This window comes from Accipiter gentilis, chromosome 20 (assembly GCF_929443795.1).
Source record: "Accipiter gentilis chromosome 20, bAccGen1.1, whole genome shotgun sequence".
NCBI classification, from domain to species: Eukaryota; Metazoa; Chordata; class Aves; order Accipitriformes; family Accipitridae; genus Astur; species Astur gentilis.
This window is the reverse complement of record NC_064899.1, coordinates 12,935,005-12,962,474: the sequence shown is the minus strand read 5'-3', so window position 1 is coordinate 12,962,474 and position 27,470 is coordinate 12,935,005. Positions and strand designations below refer to the sequence as shown.

General features: G+C 41.5%; 1 protein-coding gene across 3 annotated transcripts; it reads right to left on the bottom strand.

The window, feature by feature from the left end:
- Nucleotides 1-9: 9 nt before the first annotated feature.
- On the bottom strand, nt 10-27,470 carry LOC126048757 (serpin B12-like). Of its 3 annotated transcripts, XR_007508978.1 has the most exons (10): nt 27,211-27,469; nt 20,683-20,867; nt 19,480-19,593; nt 18,987-19,118; nt 18,013-18,130; nt 16,593-16,735; nt 14,732-14,902; nt 14,487-14,609; nt 377-2,837; nt 10-102 (listed from the first exon to the last, which is right to left on the bottom strand). XR_007508978.1 is itself a non-coding variant. In XM_049824116.1 (8 exons), the coding sequence occupies exons 2-8, from the start codon at nt 20,851-20,853 to the stop codon at nt 14,205-14,207; spliced, it is 1,254 nt and encodes a 417-aa protein (XP_049680073.1). In that variant the 5' UTR covers nt 20,854-20,867; nt 27,211-27,470; the 3' UTR covers nt 13,979-14,204. The 3 variants fall into 3 exon arrangements, 2 of the variants coding, with proteins under 2 accessions (XP_049680073.1, XP_049680074.1); XM_049824116.1 differs by lacking the exons at nt 10-102; nt 377-2,837 and having other exon boundaries at nt 13,979-14,609; nt 27,211-27,470; XM_049824117.1 differs by lacking the exons at nt 10-102; nt 377-2,837; nt 18,013-18,130; ... (1 more) ...; nt 20,683-20,867; nt 27,211-27,469 and having other exon boundaries at nt 13,979-14,609; nt 18,987-19,072.

Sequence of the window (27,470 nt, the reverse complement as noted above, 5' to 3'; positions counted from 1 at the left end):
TGGCAGCATAATTTTTGTTCATGGTGAGTCACATTCCTGTCTGTTGCAACCAGTTAGTACAATTAGGGGACCTTTTGTGGAGTCTTGAATCTTTCCTTATCCCTAGGAGTTCACAAAGAAGTCACAATTTTAAATGCATACTGAGATGTAAAAAAAAGTCTACCTAGTTATAAAAAAAGAAAACAAACTCCTAGAAACAAAGGAGATTTCAGGGGGTTTACCTGTAAAAATATAAATTCTACAAAATTTGATGTGTGTTGCTGTCAGAATTGGCTCCATTGAATGCAAACATATGTTTTTGTAATAGAAATTAATTATTAAACCTCTGCAGGTGGCACAGTAGCAAGGGAAAGAAAAATATAAAATATAAAAGTACCTGTCTGGACAGTTGTGACATAAGGCAGCGGTTCAAGAGTGGAGGTAAGGCAATTCCCTTTGCCTGCTCCAGTTCTGTGCTTCTGAAGACTTCTCTCTTAAAGATCCCTTCCAGGGAGCTTTCCCTACTTGTTTTCCTTCCTCAACTGGCAATTTTGTCCTTAATGGAGAAAAGGAACTTAGCCATTTGTTCCAGAGTTTGTTGAATATCCAACAGCTTGGACAAACAGTAGCTTGCTTTCATTTGCATGACATTCTAGAAGAGCGGGCACAGTGCATGCATAGCACAACTGTGCCAAGTGTGTACACTGGGTATGCTGCAGCTGAGCACTCTGAAGTTGTTGCAGTGATGCGGCACAGATTGTGTGCATTCATATCAACCACACAGCATGTGCAGGCTAATTCTGGTATACCTGGAATGCTATGCTTTCTGCAGAGACACTGCAGTTAGGGGCTCCCCATGCATCATCTGCACGTCCTTAGGTTTTCTTGATGGAAATATGAGAGCCCTGTTCCTCTCCTGGGGACTCCTGATATTTCTACTGTCAGTGGGGAAGGCATTTGTGGCACAAGGAGCAAGACAGAGAAGCTATCCCTGTCCACATAGTCTTCTTTCAAAACCTTGCGTTCTGCAGATGTGTTTACAGGAAAGTTGGACAAGTTTTCTCCAGGTAGGCTTTCCACAAGACACTGATGTGTCAGCTAAGTTTAGCCCGCGACTTCTCGTTACTCCTCATTTTTATCAGTGACTCTGAGGAAGACTGGTCCTTGCCTTGTATCGATTGCTTCAGCAAGGCATAGGCAGCAGGGACAGAGCAACCTAATTATAAGTAGTATGCTTCTGGGGTTATTTTCCTGGAAAAAAAAATCTTCCTTCATGTTTAGGTTGATATGGTGTGTGGGTGGGCAAATATTTGCATAGTATGCAAGCACAAATACTTATAACACTGTTTTGTAACAAGCATGTAGTTATTACTACTAACGTATACTTACATATCAACCCAATCAGACACTAGGCTTCTCTGGTATTTAGGAAGCTCTGAAGGCAGTTTCATATCAGTCATAAGATACTCATGAGTTTATTTCTTTTCCGGTTTGAATTTTCTCATATCTTTTTCTTGGAGGAAATAGAAATTAAAACCACGCTCTTCATTCAAGCCCTGAGGACAAGAGGGTTAGACCTCCACAGATTTTGCCTGAAGGGAAGAAAGCCATGGAGTCTGGTTTTACTTGCTTAATGTTAGGGCAAGAAAACTTCCCAAATAAGTGTCTGGTTTGCATTCCTGTTTTCTGCTGAGGAAGTGGCTGCTCTCCACACAGTCACTTGAAAACCCAGCTCCTGAGCCTGCTCCTCATGTTGTCACCTAAAGCAAACTGCAGAGCAGAACCGGACAGATGCTGTTCCCTTTCTTGCAGTGGTGGGCTGTTCTCTGCATTCTTATTTTTGTCACTAGGCATAGCACAGTTGGAGGAAAAATGTTGTGGAATTTGAGTGGAAAGTATGCAAGTAGGAGCAGCAGGATGCAACAGCTCTAAATCAGAGCAGCGTTCAGTCATCTCCCAGAACAGAAGGGAGATGGTTTTCAAGCAGCAAGACACAAGTGTGTGTTTCTCTTTCAGGAATACTGGCAATTTTGAATCCGAATTAATATAGTAAATGGGAAATTACAATCCTGGAGCACAATAAATTGTGTCCTTTAGGCACAGGGGTGTGTGCTAAAGCCACAAGTCCCCTTAAGATTCATTCTTCTGTGTATGAATCTGTCAAGGCGAAGTTCAAGTTATCTAATGTGCTAGCAGAGTGAAACACTACACTCCTAGCCCTGCTCAGTTTTCTGATACTTTTGAGCTCTTGCCTTAACTGTCTTAAACAGGTTTCTTTGTTGTTATTTGTTATTTCTCTATTTCTTTAGGTACTTCTGTTCATATTACATTTTTAGTTACCCTGAAAATTAACTGTCGCTCCATTGCTCCATTTGTTGCGATCATTTTCTGTCAGTCGTCAAATTATAGTTAAGGAAGTAGCTGGACTGGCATTAATTCCCAGAAAGAAACATTTTCTGCTGTTCTTCTAGTGTCTTCCTTTGATATTTTCTACTCTTCTAGATTAGTATAATGCAGGTCAGAGAGTGGTTTAGACAGGCATAGCTCTCTAATGGGAAGGTCTGAGAAACACAGGAATTTTTGTTCAAGTAGATTGAAGGATCTCCTGTGCTGTTGGTTCTGAGGAGATTCAGTACACAAATGCCTGCTGGGAAAGACAAAGCTATAGCTCATCCTGCCTTTAGACAGGGGGCTGGACTAGGACTCGCAGCACCCCTGTCAGCCCTGTGACTCCCTTCTTGTTCTTGGAATAATGCACGGGATCATTGCTGGCCAGAGGAAAATGAAGAGGATTGAAGATGATCATGGTAGTTTCAGAATCAGGAGACTCTCTTTATTCCTTTCCAGGGATAAGCCTCCTAACAGGAAAGGATAAATAACAGGAGGATTTTTCTGAGGGGTTACAGAGAAGTAGTTGCTGAGATGCATTGTATGGAAAGGTAAAAGCACTGCAAGTACAAAAGAAGTGACAGATTTTGTTTCAGCCAGTTAGACTACTCTGGAGACAATGCAGATTTCAAAGACAGCCCTTTTAGCTGGTGGTCACATGCTTGTCATGGTAAAGTCACTTTCAGGCACAGAGGAGTGGATCACAGACAGAGCTGCTTCCTACCCCTAAAGCTCCCCACATTTAGGTAAGACTGTAAATAGTGCCACATCCTTAGGGACAAGTTTTGTTCAGCACTGTTAACCTGTCTGCAGTCATTTTGGCTGAAAGTCAGGCCAAGGGCTAGGACCAAGAGAATGTAGACTTCTCTATATGATTTATAAATCACAAAGAGTTCTAATGACATGGATGAGATAAGCATAGGAAGGCCAGAGCAAGGAACAAGAGATCTACTTGGTGATGTCAATCAGCAGAACACAATTTCACAGCAAGAAGCAACGACTCATTCTGTACAGAACAGACCATCAGCATGTCCCTTGTGATTATTCTTTGCTGCAAGTGGACACACTGCAGTAAGCCTGGATGGCCATAGTTCTCCCTTGGCTTTTTTTCTCATCATTTGCAGCCATATGCTTCCCTTGCTGTCAGTGTCTGCAGCAAGGAAGGAGATTCTTGTTGAGGAACCAGAGGCTGATCTCAAGCTTGACAGCAAAGGCTTTTCTTGTCCCTTTCATCTGATAAAATGCACATTCTGCTACCACTCTGAGACTGCTCAGGTGGTAATTACAGAGTACCTGATGTGTCTGAGGTTGTCTGTGAGTAAAGGTACCATTGGATAAGTAGGGTTGCTGAGTAGCAAGAACAAAACAAGGACTCCTGTGATTTTCACTGGGCCAAGAACCAAGAGGGCCCTCCCTATTTGCCAGACATCTGCTATGTAATCATCACAAAAAATACCAAACCTTATACATCACATCAGAGCAATTAGAGCGATAAAGCATCTGTGGTGATCCACAGCAACTTTAGCATGATGAAGAAGTGAGAGAGACTTCAGGTATTGCTGGTGGTCTCAGCTCATTTGGGAAGCACCACGTGAGCAAAGCCTGATATTAATTCCTGTGATTTTCAGGCTGTCAAGAACCTAGTGAAAAGCAAGTATCACCTTCTAAATTGCACTGCTGTCTGCTGACTCTCCAATGCTGAATTTATTGGCAACAGAGTGCAGGAATTGATGAGTGTCAGCTTTGCAGACACTTGGGCCGTTCATGAATAAGCTGGTCATTCAACTTGCCGGGGAAAAGGTGAGCCCAGCACTGTTTTGTCCCACCTGAACTTCCTTCTAAACCAGCAGTCTTTCTATTATTGCAGTGGACCCCTTTATTCTCTACGGAGATTTAGGCATGATGCAAAAAAGCATCCAAAAATTCTTCATCTTTGATTCACTTATCAGCTTCCAAAAAAAGCGCTAGCAATGCAGCCAGTTCTGCCTGTTGTTCCTTCTCTGCTCACACCCTTTCTCACCTGCTCATGAGCCATGACTAGCAGGAAATTACATTTGTAAGCAAGGATGCCTGCATGTGTCTTCTTAACTGGCTTCCAGAGAGTAAGGGTTTATGGCTAGACAGATAAATATTTCTGGATGATGAGCCTATTTTATAACACCAGCTGATCCAGACTTTGTGACTGATCTCATTTACAGTATCTCTGGCTATCATTCCTTTTTGGCAGTTTAAATCATTTTATAAGCCAGGTCTTTTTACCTAAATAACAAATGCAGCAATATTTAAAGCTGTGAGATACAACATATCCAGAAATATTCCTCTCCTAGCTCTACCTCAAGTAGTTAAACTTCCATCCATCTCAATGCATGGCTTTTCTTGTCAGCCAGCATTGTGGGGTGCAGTGGTGAAGATAATAGAAAATTTCCTTTGCTTTTTAAAAACAGGACTGTTTTTCTATATTGATTAACCACTGAAAAGATAATAGATATTTTCATGCAATGCAGCTGTTGTTTGGGGTTTCTGAAAGTGCAAAAGACATTGATTTGCATTTTGAAGTTCATTCCTACAAAGGTAGTAACTGGTTACTTTTTTTTTTTTTAACAATGAAATGTATGCATGACTGAAAATTCTGCTAAGATGAAACATCAGGATTTTGGCATTTCAATCTAGGCAACAGTCAATAGATGATACTGCAGTGGTCTCTCCAGGCACTGGTTCTTATTATTTCATTGCTAAGGCCCTGATAATCCTTCAGACCAGTCATTCTGCAGCCCAGAAAATGATGAAAACCCAGAGCACAAATTCAAAGTGAAACTTGCCTATCATAATTCTGGTGGACTTGGGAGTGCTTCAAGTGACAGAAATGGGAGTTAGGCATGTTTATGCACTTGTGAAAAGGAAATTCCTTGTTTTTTATCACTTAAGCATTTCTCCTTAGAATCCTCAAGCTTTTATCAATGTTACTGAGGATGTTGGAGAGCGATAAACTCTCATCACAAACATTTATTGTTTCAGCACTGTTAGAGGCATAGGTAATATCATAGAACAAGGTATATGTTCAGAGAATTGGGGATTACCATAAGAATTTATATAGTGCTAATTTAAATGAAATTTGGTGAAGAATTCCCAAATGTTTCAGAGAACGCAACACATTCAACACAGGTCAGTGTTCATTTTCACGTTGTTCTTGGAGCTGAGTTGTAAAGAACAAAGGATTGCTTGGAAACATTTTGTACATGAAGAAATGGGAGACACTTACTGCAAAATCTGCATTCAGCCACTGGCCGCAATCTACATGGTGTGCAGACTCCTTCCTCTGGGCTGTGGTACCCAATCATGGAAAATACAATGGATGGGCGATGGTCTTAGTATAGAAGAAGCTGATAATAAAATCTGTTGTCCATTTGGAAAATGAAGTTTCCAAGAGTAACATGTATCAAAAAGGAATGACAAATCCATTCCTACCAACAGATCTTGTAATAACTTTGAACAGATACATCGAGCAAATCTCTGTTGTTCTTTTGCAACTCCGTGTAGCCATTAATTAGCTTTGATTGGAAATTACAGAAATGTGTGGCTGGAAGGAGTCTTGAGATTGTCTAGTGCATATGCTGCCCTAAGGCAGGATCAAAGATGTCTAGATCACAGTTGATAGGTGTTTGTTGAACCTGTTTTTGGAAGCTTCTAGACAAAGAGTTTCCAAACCTCTGTTATGTTTCAGTGCTTCCTTATCCCTGGAGTTTTAACTCATCTCTGTCCTAAATCATCCTGACTGTAAATTAGAAAGGTTGCATGCAGGCATCTTTAGACTTTGACATATGCTACTGCCAAGTCATGCAAATACTTATTATTCAATTTATTCTTTGCACAAGATGTAGTATTTGGGAGTGTCTCCCTGGTCCTAAAATGTAATCATTGTAGACATACTCATAACCAAGAATTTATTACTACACTAATCACACTATCCAAAACACTGTGGATATTGTTAGCTGCTGAGCTACTTCAACAAATTATGGACTTGGAAACCTGAAATGCCCTGCAGGGCTGCTCAGCCCTGTAGAGCATTGTGTAGTTTTCACGGTTCTGAGGAGAGAGGTATGCTTTTGGCCATCAGAGTGGATGTTAAATGTAATTGTTCTTCCTCATTCCCGTGACAATCCTTGTGGTGTGATTTCCATAGCTAGTCAAATTATCTAGTTGCTTGGTAGCCTAATATGTCATTAGCATAAAAGTTAGTGTGGGGATGTTCTTGCCAGTTCTTACAGCTAGTGAAATCAGATGTATTGTGGTCCAGAAGTGGAATGTAAGTGATAGCCAATATTGTGCACATATGGTTAGTGACCAAGTTTTGAAAACAAAATATAAAGTTTGAAAATACCCTTCCCAAGCTGCCAAGCCCTGTGAGGAAGTGGCAGGTGTATAATTTGAAAACATGGGGTCAAATTTTCAGCCAATGTAAACTGATTCAGCTCCAGAAGAGGTGTGAAAAGAGAATTAGTTCCCCTGGAAAAAAGGCTCTTCTTCAGGCCATGGAATAACGTGAATGTGCAAATGGCATGTTTTCCGCATCCTGCCATGGAATTTGTATAATATATCATGTCATCATTCTGCAATTCAAATTCCCTATCTACATGCCTAGGGTAACCAAGGACTACTGAACTGTCCTGAAAATAAAGTTCTCTACATCTCTCCCCATTTCTGCTTTCTCTCAGTTGCACTGATTTTTACCATTGATAAAGTTGTTGCTCTTATATTATCCTGGATAAAATTTGACAGCCTCTTCTTTTCTGGCCTGCCTGTAACCCAGATAGATACATCACCTCGTGAATACCAGATATTTGTATCCCGGCTGGCTGTAAACATATACATATAATCCAATGTAGAACCTGTGACCAGTATCACTTACCAACAACCTTCATAAAGCAAGATACTTTTACTACATAGAATAAGATATTGGAGAAAAGCTGACTTTAAAGCAATATGCTTGCATGAACAATCATTTCATGCAGAATACGCAAAGTACTCCCTGCTATTTCAGTCTTGCATGCTCATTGGATGCAAACAAGAATGCATTGAGAGAACATGATGTCCAATAGCTTTGCTATTTGACCTGGGACACCCATGTGAAATCTATTCACACACAGAAGTGTCTCACACTGCTTCCGATGCAACTATCTGTTTGTGGAACAGTGTCCCTGTGGTACAGCAGCACACACAACCACTGCTACTGCTGATGGAAAGTACCATTTGACCCTTTTCCTAAACCTTCATCTTGTACAAAGTAAACTTTGCCACTAAGCCACAGGAGGTAAACAAGAGCTGGAATGCCATCAAATGCTTGTGGGGTGACTTCAAAGCTCTGATCTTGCCAGCAAGCCTTCTCATTTGAGTGGGAGAAGCCTGCAACTACATGTCTTCATTCGCACAGCTGCAGTTTACTATGTATTTAAGACATGGTTAATTTTTTTCCCCCGTATTTGGAAAACAGCTACAAGATGTGCTCATAAATACAGTCTCCCTTTGTCTGCCTTTGTGCTACATGGAGAGACACAGCAGTGTGTGTGTGTTTCTAAACTGAGACTTCACAATGGCCCTTTTTTCTTCCTGGTATGCACAGGTGTCTGGGCAACTCAGCTGGAGACTTGGGACTGAATTCTGTTCTCAGGCATGGGTGTAAATCTATCATAACTCCCCTGATATCAGTTCACTGATATTTAAATAGCTTATAAATGCATACTGTGTAAGTGAAGGAAATTGTATAGGCAGAAGAGACCAGAATTAGGCCCAATTTAATTTTGCATACAGCTCCATTCTCCCTGTCCCAGTTGTGAATCTCAACAATCAGGACTGCAGGTTTCCAAACTTTGGAGTTACTAACATTCACTAAAACCTACATATATTGCAGTATTTCACTCACTCTGGTACAGACAGAAAATGAGCTTTGCTATGCAGAAGCAAACTGAGTAAACTGCACAAATACACTTAGATAACAATTCTTATCACAGAAAACCAGTAAAGACAAATTTAATGATTCAAGGCCTTACCTGAAGTGAATTTCTGGCACAGAAAAACACTCAGCTCACTATTTCATGCTATATTATAAAATGAATATTAAAACCTATAAACACCACTCACCAGTGTTAAAGCACTGGAGATGGGGTTGCTGGAGGCATGTGGGAGGAAAGCAGGGGATTCAGCATGAAGCTGTCTCTGGCTTGGGACCTGGTGGCTGGGGAGGAAGGTCTGCAACACCTTCTGGAGGCTGGGCCCACCACCAGCCTTGCCATACAGCTGAAGAGGGGAGGCATCATTTTGAACTTCTTATTTATACAGCGCTTCACCCAACTATTCAGACAACATGACTGCAATGAGAGTTTTCATGGCTAAGAGTGAAATAAGAATGAAATAAACTCCATTAGCGTTGTTCTCTCATTTGAGAAGAGCTCTAAACAGGAAAGGCCCATTATAATTTTTTTTCAGTAGTCTTGCCAAAGCAGCTTGGTGCTTTTTGTTGGGATCAAGACTACAGATATCAGGAAATGCCGGTGACACTTGATAGCAACATGTTGTTTATGCCTTACTCCTTTCTACTACAGTATTGTGCTCTATTTGGGAAGAAAGAAGTAGAACCTGCTCTAACCTCGGGGGGAGGGGGGGGACGACAACATCAGCCAAAGAAGAGAATGCTCTTGCTCAGATTGTGTTTGATCAAGAAAAGGAATGAGTGGACAATTCTGACCTCATAAGGAATGTGGAGGCACAACGGTATTATAGTCACTCCTGTAGCAGCAGCTCCCTCAGTGTCTTCTTCATTGACTTCCACAAAAGACTTGTGAATTGCCCTGGAGGGGAATGGCCCGGGCTCTTGGGCCAGAGAAACAGCCCAGAGAAATCAGCTTGTTCAAGGATGAAGGCACCCCTCATCTCCAGAGCCCACAGTACTGGTATGAGCTCACAGCTCTCCTCCATTCTGAACTGAGGCAAGTGTACTGTGATTTTTTGCGGATACACATTCTCCATGTTGGTCGATTCTGCTAATTTCTCATAGGTGACAAGGGATATACTGAAGACAGACCCTTCACCTCCTGAGCCACATAGGTACCATTTTCACCTAAAAAAATGAAGTCACTCTAATGGCATTTTCAGGGACCCCTATTTGAATAGCTTGCACAAGGTCTGCTTTGAATGCATTCACTAAATGTTCTCTGGGGACTTGCACTTTATTCTGCCTCATTCCTGAATTTCAGCATGGGCAAAGCACATCAAGGCAGTTCAGAGCAAGCAAAGAAAAATTCTAGCTGCTACAGAATTTACAAAAGTGAAAATAAAATGCCTACAAATTTTGGTTACCTCCACAGGCATAGGAAAAGAGAATTTTTCTTTCGGATGGCTTTTGGGATGTACATGCTTAAAGCCAGCCTATGTTATGTTTAGGAGAACCACATCATTATTTTAGTGTTGCTTCTCCTTTTTAAAGCCATTTATAATTCTGTGCATTAAACAAGTTACTCACAGATTCTCCATTACATATATGCTGAAAAATACAGTTAGGAAGTGTAACTTCTGAATCTGGTTTTTGTAAAGCCTATGAATACTATGATGTAGTACCTGCTAGAACTGATTATAATTCCATATAGAAAATGAACATACTTTACCAAGAAAATAAAATCGAGGATTTACTAAAAGACAATTTTTTTATAAATACGGAATTAGAAGTCTAGATTATCCTGCTGCTGGTACCGTGTGACTGACTGTACAGCTGGAGTAGAATAGCACCTTGTACAGTACAGAAGGCACAAAACTACTTAAGTTACCATCAGTCAAGGCCAGCCTTTGATGTGTGGTAATTTTATATTGTATCAAATATTACATTATTCTAATTAATAAATTATAAAAGAATAAAAGATAACCTATTTATATTGATAATTAATCAATGTAATAAATTATGTACAATTTATATTTTATATCATACCATGGTTGAACTTTGAATTTTAGTCCTGATAATCTGTTTATAATACCTTGTGCAGGTCTTAGCCAGAAGGTGCTAACTAGTAGCTCTGCCATCCAGCTACCCTTCAGTCAGATTGCGTATTTCCTCCCTTGGTGCTCTGTTCAAGGGGAACAAGCCCCGGTATTATCTGAATATAGATAGATGCTACTATATGTTTACCCTGCTAAGTTGACTCTACTGGGCTAATGGAATAAAATATGGTATAACACAGAAGTTAAAAAATAAGTGAATTCAAAGCATTACTTCTGGATGTTTTTCTGAAACCATCCAAGAAACTGAGCTGGCACTTCCATACGTGTGTTGGATACATGGGATGGATGGTCCATGAGAAAGGCAATAGGAAGTTAGTAAATACTGGAAGGGAGACTGGAAGCCGGAAGATTTACAATGCATCAGATTTTTTTTTGAAGGGTTGCAGAGATAAGAATATTTGTAAGAAATCAGTGACAGGATTGTTTCTAAATGTAATTTTATTACCGTTAGTATTTTTAGTAATGATACTGCTGTGTTCAGTCTTAAATCAGGAGGAATTACTATACTGAGTCTCTGTCTAAAATAGACTAGTCTCTAGCAATCCATAACACCAAGGCCAAAACCAGAAATGACTGAGACCCAAATTCTGAGAAGTTCCCAGGATGACTTAGAAACAAGCCAAATAAATCCTGCAAAGTAGCATCTTTTGAAGTGTACCAGTTGAACTTTTCTGGTTTATTTTTTAGCCTTTGTGGTAAAGCTTTCCCCAAGAGTCAAATCAGTGTTTAAGCTTTCTACAGCAGTAGCTCAGGGGGTCTTGACTCCTCCGGAAATTTAAGTATGCCATCTTTATTAGATTTGAAATACATGTTGAATTGGTTTCTAAAGTAAAATTTAACTCTCTTTGAAGATAAGAGAATAATACAAATAGCTGTGTATGGGGTAGGCATTTCACTTTACTGCTCATAAGGGACCAACTGATTTTGTGATTTAAGGGCCAAACTGTGGCCCTTCCCTCAGCTGATACTAGGGAAGAAGTGAGTACCTAATTCAGTGAGACTATAAGCACCATGAGACAGAGCATCCACAGCTGCTAATGAATCCTCTAAAAAGGGCTGTGGCCCCGCAACTTGGAGAAGCTGAAACACCGTGCAGCCCGAATGCACCGTGCCAAATTTCAAGAGGAGAGGCAGAGACTTGCTGTGAGAATTTCTACTGCCACCGCTTGCCTCACACCAAGAGGAAACCACATGCAAAGTTAGCTCAGACTGAACACAAACATTAAAAGTGATACTGTAAAAGTGAAACTTTAAACACTGATGATGTCTCTAAATCCAGTCTCAGGCCATGAGCACTGAAAAGTAGTGTTTCTTCACCTTATTGCTTAAAAGCTATATGTTTTGCCAATAACCACTATTCCAATCACAGTCGAGTTTCTCCCACTTCCAGTTCCAGATGGGAGTAGGAAAACAAGGCAGATACATAGTTCCATAAGTATAACACAGGATATTAAAGTCAGGAGATTTTAAAATGTGCATGTATGTTTCAAGTCTAAGACACAATACCTAATAATTCTTGTGGCTTTTACCAACTCAGATATTTTGTGATACAATGTGGTTACTATAAACTAGTTTGACCAGCTGTAAATCAGTAACTGATCAGAGCTCAGTGGAGTTAGCCAAATCCAGCTAACCGATGTGCAACACACAGAACCATAAAATGGGGTTTGGGTCAGAAGGGACCTTTAAAGATCACGTAGTCCAACCCCAGGGGCTCAGGGCAGAGCAGCAAACGCATCTGAACCTTGCCATTTGCAAAGGAGATGCCTGTTCCCCTGGTGAGCTGCAGGCTGTGGGAAGAGAAGAAGCATTGGACCTTGTTTGCATGGATAGGGACTGGCAGAGAGGCAGAGTTTGCACCGAGGGGAAAAAAAAATGTAAAAAAAACTATGTTGCATAGACATTTGGGTTTTCTTACACAACATTCGTCTTCTTTTCATAGTTCATGAGATTGTGGCAGTAGTAAAAACTGCTGCTATTGCGTGTACCAGAAATGTCCTAGACGCATCCCTTACGCTGTGCAGGGCTCACCACACGTCTTCATGGCTCCCGTGCTCTGGTGGCACAGGAACAGCCCAGCTTAGCTTGTGCTAAACAGATACTTTTATTGCAAAAATCCCCCTCTATTTCTTTCACCTTCAGGACTAAGCTCCTGCATTCTTCGCTGGTAGCAAGTGCAGATCCATCCCCCTGCTAACTCACAGTGTTGTCAGAAACTCCTGTTTTAAGTCAAGGGTGCTGAAAAAGGATATGCTGGGGATTAGAGACTGTATATTCATTTCTGAGAAAAGGTGGGAATAAAGGGAAGGGGTTTCTCCCCTGTGGCATTTGCCATTTCATCACAGGAATCATTGTCTCTGCATCTTCAGAAACAGTGTTGATTTTGAGGTTGCAGTGCTCAGAACTTCCCTGGGGAATATAAACACTGTATGATGACAGCTTTAGGTAACAAAACCATTGCCTAATAGGCAAACTGGGCTGCCAGCCTCCAGAAGGGAAACACGGACAGAGCCTGGAGAGCTACTGCTGGAGCTGTTCTGCACCTTCAACTTAGACAGTCAAGAGTAGTTTGTTTATGTGACTCTTTTATTGTCCTGCTCCTGCCTGTTCTTGCTCAGTTATCATTCCCTCTTATTTCCTAGACTTCTTGTCCAAAGGGCCCCGGGTAACTTATGGTGCATAAGATATGATAATCATGAATGCGGAACATGAGGGTGCTTTAAATCCAATTATACAGCAAACGGCTAATGTATATTTTCCTTTTCATGGGTCATAAAGCATGTTGCAAATGTTAATTTGTTAAATCTCATGCAGAATCTCTCTGAGGAAGATGTTACTTATGTTAAACCAGCATATTAGCAGTAATGTCTCTCTATCAGTCAGTGGGAAGTTTTATTTTTCTCCCACAGACTAAAAACCTTCCCAGGTTATGTTTAACTGTGATTTCCATGATTTGCACTGCCCTTTACAAAACCTTTCTTCATTTCTCAGAGCATAGAGAGAGCCCTGACTTTCAGATCTGCATCTCAGATTGTTAAAATTCACCAGACAGCAGCATGCAAGGAAGAAAACACATTTCTTAGAAGCTCATGGCTACAGTTTTCCATGTCAGTAAATTCAATGGGGTGCTTTAGACCATTTTCTTCCTATTCTTTGAGACTGAGATCACTTGATTTATCCCCACATAAAAGGCAGCCTTCTTTACTGTGTAAATAATTAACCATCTTTAGAAATGTGTGGTTTCATATCCTGTTCCTGCAGACACCGTGCATTCAAAATTCTCTCTGGAGTCATTTGAGAACTTATGGGGCACTTAGGGGAGGTTGTCCAGAGAGGCTGTGGAATCTCCACCCTTGGAGATGTCCAAAAGCCATCTGGACATGGTCCTGGGCAACCGGCTGTAGGTGGCCCTGCTTGAGCAGGGGAGGTGGTGGACAAGACGACCTCCAGAGGTCCCTTCTAACCTCAACCCTGTCTCCACCATCATTAATATGCAGGAATGCATATGAATGCAGGAATACAGAAGCATATGTGGGCATCGAGGAAACAAAATGTTATTCATATCCAGTGAGGTTAAGGCAAAATTTAATCCTATTCTGGATTCAGACCAATCTTTGCAATTCAAGAAGCCTAGTGGCAGAGCATCCAGTTAATGGGTTCTAACCTAAAATGGTTGCAGAGATTACTTTGAAATACAAACTAGCTGTCAAAGGATTAAGAATGCATTGGGAAAAAAATACAATTTCTGATTTTCATCCAGGTGTTTCTCACAATGTTAGAAAATGGCTCCGATTTTAAGGTGAGCAGAGTTTGCCAAAGAAAAGAATGGTATTGGTAGGATTGTGTCTAATAAAGAATAAGAAAGGGTGGTCAGCCATAAACACCTCCGTGAGAGGAAGAGACCTCCTCACAATGACAGCTCCTGTACCAGCTGCTGCTACGGTGCCTTCCTCATTGACTTCCACGTACGTCTTATGGACAACATTTGACAGCACCCGAGATTTTGCAAACGACATTGCAGAAAGATCAGCTTTTGATTCAGTGAAGATGTCAGTCATCCCCATCTCTTGTAATACCTCGTTGAGGTTAAAGGTGCCTTCAAGCTTGAATCGGGGGAGGTATACCTCCACTGTCATCTCAAACATGTGCTCTGAAGAGGTCCACAGCATTACATTTTCATAGGTCATTGTCTTTTCAATCTAGAAGATGGAGGGAAAAAGAGTTTAAAATAGGCAGACAGTTTTGAAAAGCTTAAATCTTTACCCAGCCTCAATTCAGACAACCAACTTTCATCCATAGTCCATGATAGATACTGCCTTACCTGCTCCAGCCCACTGGTAGATCCACCAGCCGTGTCACCTGGCAGCAGGATGATCATGCTCAGTGACTTCTGAGCATAAGGGAGTTCAAGGATCTGAGCACCCATCTCCTCAATGTAGCCTAACTTAAATGTGCCTTTCTGATACATCATCTGCACAGGTTTTTTCTCATTCTATTTAAAAGAAAATTATACAGTCACTTAAGCAATACAGCTCTTAACATTTGAACTTATTATAGGTGTATTATCAGCAGTCAGGGTTTCAGCAGTAATTGTTGTTAGGCTAAACATTTTTCTTTATTTTGTTGTGACACACAAAACCTCAGCTTTGCCGTGCATAAATAAAGGGGGTAATTCTTTGGAGAAAAAACAATTTCCCTGCAACTGATCAGATAGTGAAGTTGCTTAATAGTGTAACACTTCCAAACAGGTTGATGCTGGTTGGATTTGCAAGTCCTAACTTGGACTGGGAAAAAGAAGAAATAGCACTGCAAGAACCAGGCTGTCATTTATCAGACTGATTGTTTAGACAGGAAACAATAAATAGGTTAAGAGCAAAATCATAACCTTTCTCAGGCATCCTCTTCTAGGTCTTGTTATCTTGCCTTTTTTGTGATGGCATTGTTTGAAAGCTTTATAAAGGGCCAAGTTTCCTTTTACAGTTAGCTAACTTCTTAGCTAACTTCTAAAGCAGAGGGAGAAGACTTCTGGTAGATGACATATTTTCAGCAAAAATCCTGCTAGTATTGATTAGCGTATGAAGAAAAATCTATACAGCTTCTCCCTATTTCATAGTTTCTCCTACTGCAGCAGTGCACTAAATGTTGTCAGCTATAGACCATTGTCAACATCCATGTTCAAAGAAATATTTAAAGTCACAAATATAAGTACCCAATATGACAGTTTCTTACCAGTGTCTTAACAATGGAATGCAACATATTAACTAGAAATACATGTTTTTCTGACCTTTTCGTCTGATATATGAGGAACACTCAAAAGAGACTTTTTGCTATACAAAGCTCTGCAACTTAAGAGCAGACCTAAATGTGTTGGGCTTTTTTCTTTTGTTACGGATGAGAACAAATAGAGTATTGGCACAACATATGGAAAGATGACAAAACTGAATTAAATGAAAGTAAATGGTTTTGACTGTCTTTTTTGAGAATATCTTAAAGGTCACACACAATACTTGGAGGAATGCTTATTAAAGTACTAACTGCAACAATATTGGCAATACCTTAGTTAAACTATGAAGGCTTTGGTGATACCCCTATGGCAGAAAAAAAGGGCTAAAACTTAAAATATATTTAAAATAAACTTTCAAACGTTGCAAATACTATAAATACACCAAAATACCCTGTAAGAATTTCTCCTTTTTCAAATTGCAGCTGTATTTTTGTAGTTTGTCACTATCTGGCCTGGTTTGTTTGGTCTGTTTTAATCTCTCAAATGCGTAGCTAATGTTGAAATGTATTGAACATATAAACACCACAATGACCCCTTGGAGCCTATATGAAATGGAATGTTCAGGTTTGCTTCCACCCATGACAACTATCTGTAATGACTACTATGTTCCAAAGTGCTAATCAGGGCTAACACTTGTGTTTTACCTGTCACCAAAGCAAAACTCTGAGTTGTTGCAACTTCTGAGTCTTGCACATTTTTTCAGTAAAGATTATGCTTTTCTGAGAATAACCCTCCTGCCACCTCTACCCAACAGGAGAGGCAGGCTAAGTTCCCAGGACACCCACACCTTGCTCACAGGGCAGCTGAGCCCTGGACATTGTGCTGCTATGTTATGCTTGCTGCAGTGCTCACGGTCTCTAGGGTAAATAATGTTAAGATTTACAGAATGCAGGTGTACCTCGTTCAGTTTAAAATCTCTCTGTACTGTCTTCTGTTCTTCAAACTTGTGTTCCCAGGATGCTTTGAAGTAGATTACATTCACCAGCACCAGCAATGCATGTGCATCAATCATACCCGGAGCAAAGAGTTCCTTGATTTTACCTAAAAGAAATTTTGGAATATACAAGTATTCGTTCATTGTCATTAAGACTCTGGACTGAGACTCAATTACTTGTCTGTGAACTTAGTTTTGGAGAAACTTAGAAATCCAGTTCTTGGTTTATTCAAAGGACAGGGACAGTATAGGCAAACAAATGGTAGATTCCTCTGCAGTGTTACCAGCCCCGAAGTACAGGGGGGAGTGGGGGTCACCAAATTAGCCAACCGTCAGTGTCAGTGACCATACATATGTGCCAGGTGACATTAACCACAGGGAAGGGGGCACCACCATCAATCACATATTTTGGTTTACATGAGGGCATCTTTCCCTTTCCACCAAACGCAGCAGTTAGTTAACCAACTGTGGAGCTTTTGGCTTTCCACACAGAGAGAGACTGAAGGAGGAGTTAGCAGCAGGTCCACAGGCTTCATATGAGCACCCAGAGCAATGATGGCTCTTAATCCTGTGCAAGGTGGCTCCTGAACCTTCAGCCCTCTTACTGGGAGCCAGTTGGGGTTAACAGCTCTTTCCCACACCAGTCACAGGCCACTCTACCAGTACAAGGACAGGATTGGTCAGGAGATGGGCAACTGAGAAATTACAGAAGCCTTCAAATCTATTTGCCTGTCCCCCAGTAAATTCTGGTTTATGTTCAGCCAGAAGATTTATAAAATTTTCATCCCACTGCTACTGCAGCTCTGGCAAAACTAAAGGAAAATGGCATATTTCATGTTTAGTCTAATCAGCAAGAGCCAATGGCCCCTGCTACCTTGTTAAGGGCAAGAGCTGGTTGATTGTCATTTGTGATAGTGGGTCTCACTGGTGGTCAAATCTCTCGTCTTTATGGACATTGCTCTACACATAACCAGATCCTCAGTTATCCTCCTCCTCCTCCCCCCCGCTCCCCAGGCTGTTCCCAGTCTCACCATGAAGTTCACAGCTTCCATCCCCTGCTGTCCTGTATCTACATTTCTGGCTGTTTGCGGAAGCAATTTGTCTGGTCAAGCCTTATAGGTATTATTGTAATTATCATGCCAGGCATAAGGGTGGGAATACAAAAGTATTTGACAACAAACACACCTTTAATTCAGAAATAATTTAGCTGATAACGTACTCTAATATTTCAAGAGTGGATGGGAAGACAAGCTGTCTTTAAACAGTATAGGACTGAACACCCAAAACCATGAACAAGTCTTTGCTTTTCATACCCTGGAATTTCTTTTGTTGAAGGAGTCTAAGAAGGCAGTGATAGTATGGCTATGGTTTTGCTTTGTTTTACCTTGCGTCTCACTTTCAACCCAACTGTTAATTTTTATTCTGGTGGCTTCAACAGCACCATGAAAGTCCACTGTTTGCAGCATTGCTCCATACAGTTCCTTAGCGCACATTAGAAATTGCTGTAAAGCAATAAAGATTATAAATTTGTCAAATCTGTTAAGCACTTATTCCCTTTTGAAAGAAATCAATGCTTCAGAACTATTTTAGAAATGGTGAGGGACCTGTTGACTTCATAAGGCAAAATTTAATTTTGGAAACATCAACTACCTGAAGTTTATTCAGAGAATCTTTGAAGAAGAGATAATTATTCTATTGCATAGGCAAAAAAAAATTAAATAAGTAAAAGGCAAGCCAGAAGAGTCTTCCCATAGAGAACTGCATACCTGAGGTCCAGATAAAAAGAAAACATTAGAGAAGATGCCAGATGTGTTGTTTGATGCTTAAGTATCCAAATCAGTCAACAGAAATAATCGACAGAAAAGCAAAGATGTGACTAGCAAGTTATCCATACTAGGTAGTCTAGAGACTGCTCTGTCATTCAGTAAGAAAGGAGTAAGAAGTTCAGCGCAGCAGCCCTATGCGTGAAACTGTGTAACATCTCAGGTGATAAGCCCTCTCCAAGCTTACTGCTGCCCCAGCCATGCCACTTGCAAGCCCAGAAGTAAATAGCTTACAAACAGCTTGAATAGGCCGGGTTTGGCTGTAGTCACACCTCCGGCTGCGTGTCAACATATGCCAAAAGCAAACAGACTCCTGCTTTATTTTTGCTCTATAGCCATTGATAGCCACGGGGTGGGATTTTTTAACCAAAAGAACAGAGAGCCGAAACTCTTGTCTCTTTCCCACCAGCTGCAAGGAATCTGGCTCTAAGAAGCACATCAAGTGCTCCAAAATACACATGAGGAAGACAACAGTGAGGCTCACAGTTACAGGGAAGCTTGAGGTCAGGGCCACAGCAGTTAGCAGGTAACTTACCTGCTGGAGTTCAAATCCTTGTTGTATAAAGAGATTGTTGGCCAGGGTTAAAACATATCTTTCACCAAGGTTTTGTAATTGCAAAAGCAGTGCCTGGAATGCTTCATGGTTAAGGTCCCCATCCTTGTTACACTGGGAATATTACAAACACAACAATTATAACGATTACTCCGTATAGCTTTGGTTGTTAATTTGCATCCTAATTAGATTACACTATAGGGCTGACTCCTGCTGTACTGATTTTTAAATGCAGCTAGTCTAAGCTTTGTAGCCTGATCCTCCTTCAGCTGAGATCACCGAAGGCTTTGGTATTGGCTTCATGGAAGACTTGGCCCTTAATAAAATAACACCTTGTATCAGGCAGTTTCTAGTGGATTAAGCAGACGCTGTGCGTGTGATTTTGACTCCCTCCAGTGGCAGACTCCAGTGCTTTGTACCTAGCAGCCTTCTGTGCAGTGAAGAAGACTCCAGTACTCCCCACCCAAGGACGCACCTGCGAGAGGGAAGGCTGTCTCTCCTGGCTTAGTTCTGGCTCCATTTCTGGGGCTGCGCTCTCAAGATCAGATCCAAGGCTCATTCTTTCTGCAGCTTTCCTGACATGCAGCACCTGCAGTTGAAGATGTCAGATTATGGCAATTGTAACTGGGATAAAAGCATTTTCCTTGTTTAAAAGATTTGCTGTGCTGTCCTGGATAAATGGTATAGATTTATGAAAGATATTTTCTCAACTTCAGTCAGGCTGAAATGACAGACTTGAAATTGTTCATATATTCAGATTCACATTTTTATATTAACAAACCAAGAAGAACTTGCATTTAATCCCTAAAAATGTTTACATTTTATTGGTATTTTTATTGCTACAGTTACCTTAAATTTCAAAACAAAAAGTTGCCTCAGGCAAAGAGATAAATGCAGTTTTCTTTGAAAACATCAAAACTGGCTTTTTGCAATCATTCTTAACCTTTGCATCAGCTTAGGAAATATATCAAAACCACAGTGCTCTTAATGGAAACCAGTCATTGTTTCTAATGTGCAAATATCTCGCTACAGAGTCAGCTACTGACAAGAACTTCTGCCTTAGGATTATTGGTCTGTTACCGCTCATGGGCACAAAGGAGAAAAGAGAAGACTGTAGAAAGCAGAACTTGCACTGTGGGGAGTAAAGGCGCAGCAATTGGAGGGGTGGCCTTCTTCACCTCCTCCCTGCCCACCTGGGTCCCTGTGAGCTCTGCAGGTTAAGACATTTTGACTCTCGAATGTCATAAGTGGTAAGTGAGCTAATGCTTCCAGTCACCCAGACGCAATCACTTCAGGTTTCTGCGACTCTCCCCACCACCCACCCAGGCCCACACTTTCGGGATTCTCATAGCAACCACAAGAGGAAGCACCTGCTCGTCATTTTGCAGCAAAGTCTGATATCCTGGCAGCAGGCTGGGGGAAAGCCAGAGTGCTCCAATGTGGTGTATTGCCTCCTCTCATTCAGCTCCTGTCCTGAGTCTGCATGGGGCAACTCACACAAGCAGATGGCAAGGATCATAGCACACCAAGCACGACGGTGAAGGCAGCACCTGTGCTTGTATTCCTGCTTGTTTCCTATGAGACCCTCGCACACGTGTCCTGCTAGGATGCCCAAAGTTTCCATTAAGGGAACAGCAAGCAATGTGGAAGCATCTCAGCATGTTTCATTAATACTTACTTTTTCTATCTGAGCAGCAGTGTTGTTTTTTGCACCTAGATGGACCAGGGCCAGGGCAACAGAGATGCTCATTGGAGAGAAGATGATGTTTGTGTCCTCTGCATTTCTGTTGAGCTTATTGTAGAGATCAAGGCAAAACTCAGTAACTGATCTAGAAATGGAGCCCATCATGAAGCAGCTGCTGACTGGGAGCACAAAAAAAAAAAAAAGAAATTTAATGCAGCTTGTTACCTAGCTAGATCACACCGTGAAGCATCTGTCTGCTCTGAGATTGTCCCATAGCTGGTTGCTCATTAATAGAAGTTTTCTAAATTCTCAGAGTTTTAAACAGCCAACCTTGCTGTCAGTCTATGCTATGCAGCAGGAGTAAGGACAAAGCGGGTCTGGAAAAGGGACCCACGTTCACAATATATGTGAATTCCTCAGAAAGGACCATTTTTCTGTCTTATCTCATGGTGTATCTTATTTCAGATCATGGTATTGAAATCAAATGTGGATTAACATTTTCCTTCTGCAAACTGATTTGATGTAGACAGTTATATCAACTCTTTCCTCTTCTAACAACATACGATTAGTGACAGAAACTTGGTGATAGAAACTACGCCTGCATATAACCATGTCTGGTAACCAGAGCTGTGGTATGAGGGTTTCAAACAACAGGTTTATAAAAATAAAGTCACTATTAATTAAATGTTTTCATATATGAAAAAGGGTCATTAACAGCTATGGACACTTATGGAAACATGAACAGTTTGAAATACACTGGTGCAAAGCTGAATTTCAGGATCTTTCATCAGCAGACCCCTTATATGGCCTGTTCTGGGCTGTCCGTGTCCAGCAGCCCCTATGAGAGGGGTCTAGAGCCTTCTTGGGAAGGGGCTGCCTGGTGCTGGGGACCTCCATCCCCTTCCAGCCGATGCTCTCCTGCCACCCTGCTCTCCCACTGAGGGCCCAGCTTTTCTACCACAGCCACAGTCCCCCCCTCGCAGAGAGCCTGCCCTTCAAAAAGCTACTCAGAACGTCTCACCTTGTCCTCAGGATGCAGAGGACATACTAACTCTTGCTCAGCCATGAGCCAGGCATGAACTTTGCACGAGAAGCTGGGGCTCAGGTGCCAGAAGTTACCAGGGCATTGGGCATTGATGTGGCTCAGCTGAGATGCAGCATTTGTCTGCGCAAACCATCTTAGCTCACAGCAAGTGCCAGACAACAGGAATTAACTCAGCCCACAGGAAAATAGACTTAGCCTAAGATAGATCACTGCAGCGGCTTGGAAGAGCTGAAAAGTCAAGTTGTTGAATACATGAAGGTGCCACATGTGGCAAATGCAGATTATTTCTTGCCTTTTGAAAAGCACAGCATTAATCAATGCTTCATCATGTTTCTGACTGATGTTCTGTGGAAACAAACTGTGATGCTGAAAGAAAAAGTTCATATATGTTTCATACCAAGATGTTTGTTTCACCCTGAAGTCCAGAAGTACTTCACATGAAGACCTAATATAAATGGGCAAAACAGAGGAGAAATACCCAAAAGGTTCTCTGAACAAACAAATTAAAGATGAGTTATACCTCATTAATTCTGAAAACAGCTGTGCTAGTTCTGCTGTTTGTATATTTGTATGAAACATGGTTTTCATTTTCCTTTTAATAACACAGTCATCTTACCACAAGAAAAAGACATTGCACTAAATAATAATTTGTCTTTTCTTCCACCTTCATTACATACTATCCAGAACCTTCTGAAAACAAAACTCAGCACTTCTTCAGTGCTGAAGTTTGTATTGCTCTGCTTCCACACCTCTTGAAAGATCTGAAATGGAGCTGTGAAATTGTTCACCGGCAAATGTAGGTCATGAGGTGTATTGTAGGTGTGCCCAAACCTCAGAACGAGTCAAGGAGAAAAAAAGAGTTAATAAACTTCCTCAGCAGGAAGAAGGCACCTCCACCCCAGCCTGCAGGGAGAGGACAGACTGCCAAGCGTGGAGGGAAAGCCTGAGAGCTGGGAACAGGTTTTAAAAGTGAGTGCCTGGCGCACTGAGGAGGCCACTCCTTTAGAAAAAGCATCAGGCTGTCCTCAGGGAGATGTCTAGGTGCAAACACTACGGCCAACTCTGTGGTTTTGTGAGTGGGAACTACTTAGAGAGCTGCTCTGGAAACCCAAAGCAAGGGAGGGGAGGTGTGGGCTGGTGGAGGAACTTTCTTACTGCAGAATGAAAGGATTTGGTGAACTTTCTTAATCTAAATCGGGGCAGGCACAAGTGTATGAATGATTCCACACCATAAAGCCATGTGTGTAATCTGTGTAATCATTCAATCAGTGAGAGTTTTGGAGTTACTGCGAGGACAGTGGAGTTTGGAGAACACCTACATGGTGGACAATAAATGGTAACACTACTTTGAAAAGATCTTGGAGTGGTAAGGACAGCAGATATGAGATCAGGAGAAGTGTTCCAGGAAGACGATAGCTGCTGGTCTGCACTAGCCAGAGTGTCTGCACTGAACATTAGCAATAGTGCAGAGACAGCAAGCAGGGTTGGGGCTGTACATCTGATGAAGGGAAATGTTTTGCATGATGGCTGAGTAGCTTTTAACACAGTCCAGCAGATGGAAATTGCTGGTGCTGTTATATGTGAGCAAGAAGCTACCCAGGAAAAGAGCTTCCTTCGGAAGAAACCACTGTATACAAGAGGCCTTGTAAAGATGACAAACTTCTTCCATGGCTGGGTGAAATGAAGAACACTCCTTTTCTATAACTATTCATGATCTGTTGTCTCTTTACAGTTTGCTTTCAGCTAAGGGTAGATGAAATCAAGACAAAAATTCTCAAAGAATAAAAAGCTGTGCTCAAAGCTATCATTATTAATAGGTATATTAAATTATATCATGCACTCAACAGGAGGAGGCAGTAAATAAGGTGGGGAGGCTAAGAGAGCTGTAGCCTTGTCTTTAAGGTAATTCTGTATTTTATACAAGGTAAGCAAGAAGGAACCTGTTTTCCTTGATGCCACATGATAATTCCCATTGCACGTTTTACTTATTCAATCTGCCTCCCATTAAGGTGCTTTAATGCACTTTCATTTCTCATACACAAAGGAAGACAGAATTGGCAGAAATGACATGTGTCTATCCTAGAAAAGGAGCACATGCCAGATAGTATTGTCTCCTCACATGAAAAATCTATGTTTGGTAGAAGTGACTTCCTTATTTTTCATTACCATTCATACAAAAAGACGTTTGCAAGGGTTTCTGTGCTGATTTGGAGCGAAAGGGACAAACAGCACAGAAAAAAATTACATTTCCTACAACACAGAATTTCTAATCATCCCCATGTGACACAAAACATTTCCAAAGTAACATGCTTTAAATTAAAAACCAATACATTTCAGTACAAAATAACTTTCTAAGGGAAATATTACCAAGTTCATTTTCTAAACCACTTAGCTTCTCAGGCTGCTACTTTTGTTGCAGAAAGGGCTTTTTCTGACTGCTTTTATTATTTTGCATCAATACCTCCACTACCTTTTCCACCTCTTTCTAGGCCAGTTATTCCTGCATAAATAGACATGGATGTACACTAGCCTGTTATGGGCTGTACAGTAGCAAGTGATATGCCTGTGTGCAGCCACATAGGCTTCTCAGCAAGCTTATAAACATCATTGCCAAACCCACGAGCTAATATGTTGATAGTGAAGACTAGCATTCCCACTAACAAAATAAAATCTGAATACCACTCCACCCTTCCTATTTTATATAGTCATTGTTTAAGAACATAAACAATTCCCTGGCAGCCGGGATCAGGGTACAAGGGAAACACCTAAGCACCCAAAGAATTGCACGCCCTCTCTTTCGTCTAGTGAATATTTCAAGGCTTTTTCTTGTGCCATGGAAACCTGAGTAAAGAAGGGAAATTAACCTGTATCTCCTGCTTCATGGATGAGTTTACCCAGGTCATCAGCACCATCACTTCATGTGAAGCCCATTTCTACCTGAGTGGGTAGAGGTGCTCTGGAAGAGCCTGCCCTTCAGCCCTTCTGGAGATGTAGGCAGAAAAACATCTACTTTCTGGTATAAGCCACTGAGCTGATCAGTCCTATGGCAATTAGAGCTTTCTGGATGGCAGAGAGGTCCTGGGGAAATTTCAGATTCAAAAGTCTGTGAAATTTAGGCAAGAATCTTTAGATTCATAGCTTTGGACATGTGTTCCTAAATTTCCCATTAATGTCCCACTGAAGACCAGCTCCTTTTGTGTAAGCTCTTGAGCCGCCTTAATTTTAGCAGTGTGTTTTGCTGCCTGCAGCATATAACAGTATCTCCCCCCTCTGTTGCATCTGTAAACAGGATGTTTACTTTAACAACCTGTAGACTATGTTGGATCTGCCAAAAAAAAATTTAAAAAATCACAAGTTACTTGGGGGAAAAAAAAAAGGAATTGTTTACCTTCTTGCCCGAAGAGGTTAATGAAGATCACAACAGCTGAGCTCTGAAGCACGTTCTTGTGAATACTGTATTACAAAAATCTCCCAGTCTCTTGTGGGAAAGTTCAGCCTCTAACCAATTGTTGATGATAGCAGCATTTTGCAATTTAATGCAAATGCCATCAACATGAAGTTTCCTGCAGAAGACTAGGAAACCTGTATCTAGCAATATGCTAATAGTATTTCTCTCAAACCTGCCCAACAAGTCTGGCAGGCAATATCTGCTGGCAACATCACCTGATTGCAATGCCAATTCACCCTCAGCTGGAAAACTGGGTATTAACCCTGGAGATCCATGGCTGTACTGCTGTGCATAGTCCCTCTCAGATTTGGCCTGGACGCAGGGGTGTGCAGGGTTCATGCCAGGATTCAGAGAAGCCTTGTTTGGAGCTGAGCTTGCTTGCAGAGATAGAGCAAATGAATGGGAAATACATGAGCTTTATGTTGCCTACAGCCATCTCTCTCTCGGGTAAGGAGTCAGCTTTATGTGTATGGAAGGAACTTAATTAGAGAGGGGAAGAAGTATTTCCTTGAACTGTAACAGGAATCCCCAGCCAGGGGGTATTCTTTTAAATCGTTGGAGCTAAGAATAAAAGAAGGCCAGGACGGGCTGATCGCATAGGATATGTCTCCAGCATAAAGTGAGACGGAAGTAAAGAGATGGGCAGGATGGAGCTGCACCAGCCCAGTGTTTGATCTCACCTCATCAACACCACTGAGCTCAGGTGCAACGCTGTGCTATGGCAGCTGGACTCGGGGTCAAAAGTATGTCTTCTAGGGTTATAGCTTTGCAACGCTGAAAATTCTTTCTTTCCTTTCTCACCTCTTCTTTCTTCTTATGAAGCATGAAACTGGCTTTGGATTCATAGGATATTTGAGGGATCAGGCATGGTGAGGGGAGAAAGGACGAAAGAGGAAGAAGGTCTCCCAGCACCATCTTGCCCTTCCTACACTTCCCTTCTAGTGCTGAAGCTGGGCCACCTTCTCCCTCAGGCACAGCTCCCACCAGCTTTGCTGTTCCCAGTTCCTCTGCCGAGGTCTCAGCCCAGTTGCCCAGGAGCCAGTGCTCCAGGGCCCAGCCCAAAAGAGGGATTTGTAAACAATGCAAGATACAATGATAGAACGAGTGGTCTTGTTACCCCTATTCTTTTCCTTGCTTTTTTGCTTCCATTTGACATTCACTTCTTTGTTTCTGTTTTTCCTTCCTGCATGTTTCTGTAGTGTTTCTATGTCTTCCTCCTCAGTTCTTTCTGCCTCTTTATCTGGCTGGGGTTTTTTAATTTATTTTCGCACATTGCCTTACCATGTACCTTTCTTTCTGCTGCTTTTATGAGTCCTAGCCTCTTTTCAGTGACAGTCTGAGTATTCTTGAGTATCTTTGAAGACTTTCCTTCTTCCAATCTCTGTGCTTTCTCCCCCTCTCCTATATTAACATCATTTCTCCACTGATTTATTTTACTTGCTCTGTAAATATATTCCCTCAGAACTTCCTTGACATCAGTTTAACTGCTTTGCCTCAGGAAATGTCAATGTATGTGCAAATTTTGTCTTTTCTAGGCCCTTAGGATAGTATATTCAGGGTTCAAACCTGTACTGATTTTCCAGTGGGGCCAATTGGCTCTGCATAGCATTTTTCAAGTTTCAAAACCAAACTGCTCTTTGTCGCAGAAGGAGTGGTGCACGTCACTTGTGAGAGAGAAGCAACAATATATTTTATTGATATAAGACAGCAAGTTAGTGAATTTCAATGGTAAATGCGGCAGCGGTTTAACAAAATTCAATGGCAAGGTATGCTTGATTATTTACTGCATAGAAGACAAGGTCAGACAAAACTGTCAGGGATGCCCTCTCATTGAGTCACGAGGTTCAGAAAGGACCCCCTTGCATTCTAAACTCCTTCTCAGAAGGGAGTTTAGGTGTGGCTGGATCCAGACTTAGTCCCAGACTTGGTCAATGGTTTATGTCTAAAGCATTATATTTGCACAATCAATCCTTTATATCACTTAGCTAATATTTCAAAGTTTCAGTGCGCTTATTCCCAATGCACTTACCGAGTATCTGATGTGATGAGGATTCTCTCAACCTCGAGGAGTAACCTTGAGAGGTGTCCCTGCTCAAGGGGAGATCCTGGCGTGCAGCCCGCTGCTGTGCCGGAGAGCTCAACAGGCTCTGGGCTCTCCACTATTTATGGAGTAAGATGATTGACTTATAGTCATACTCGCATACCAGCCGTATTTCGGTTGGCCCACACTCAACTGGCCCTCAGCTGTTGAGTGAGATGTATGGCCCTTAGCTATTGTGTTGTTATCTG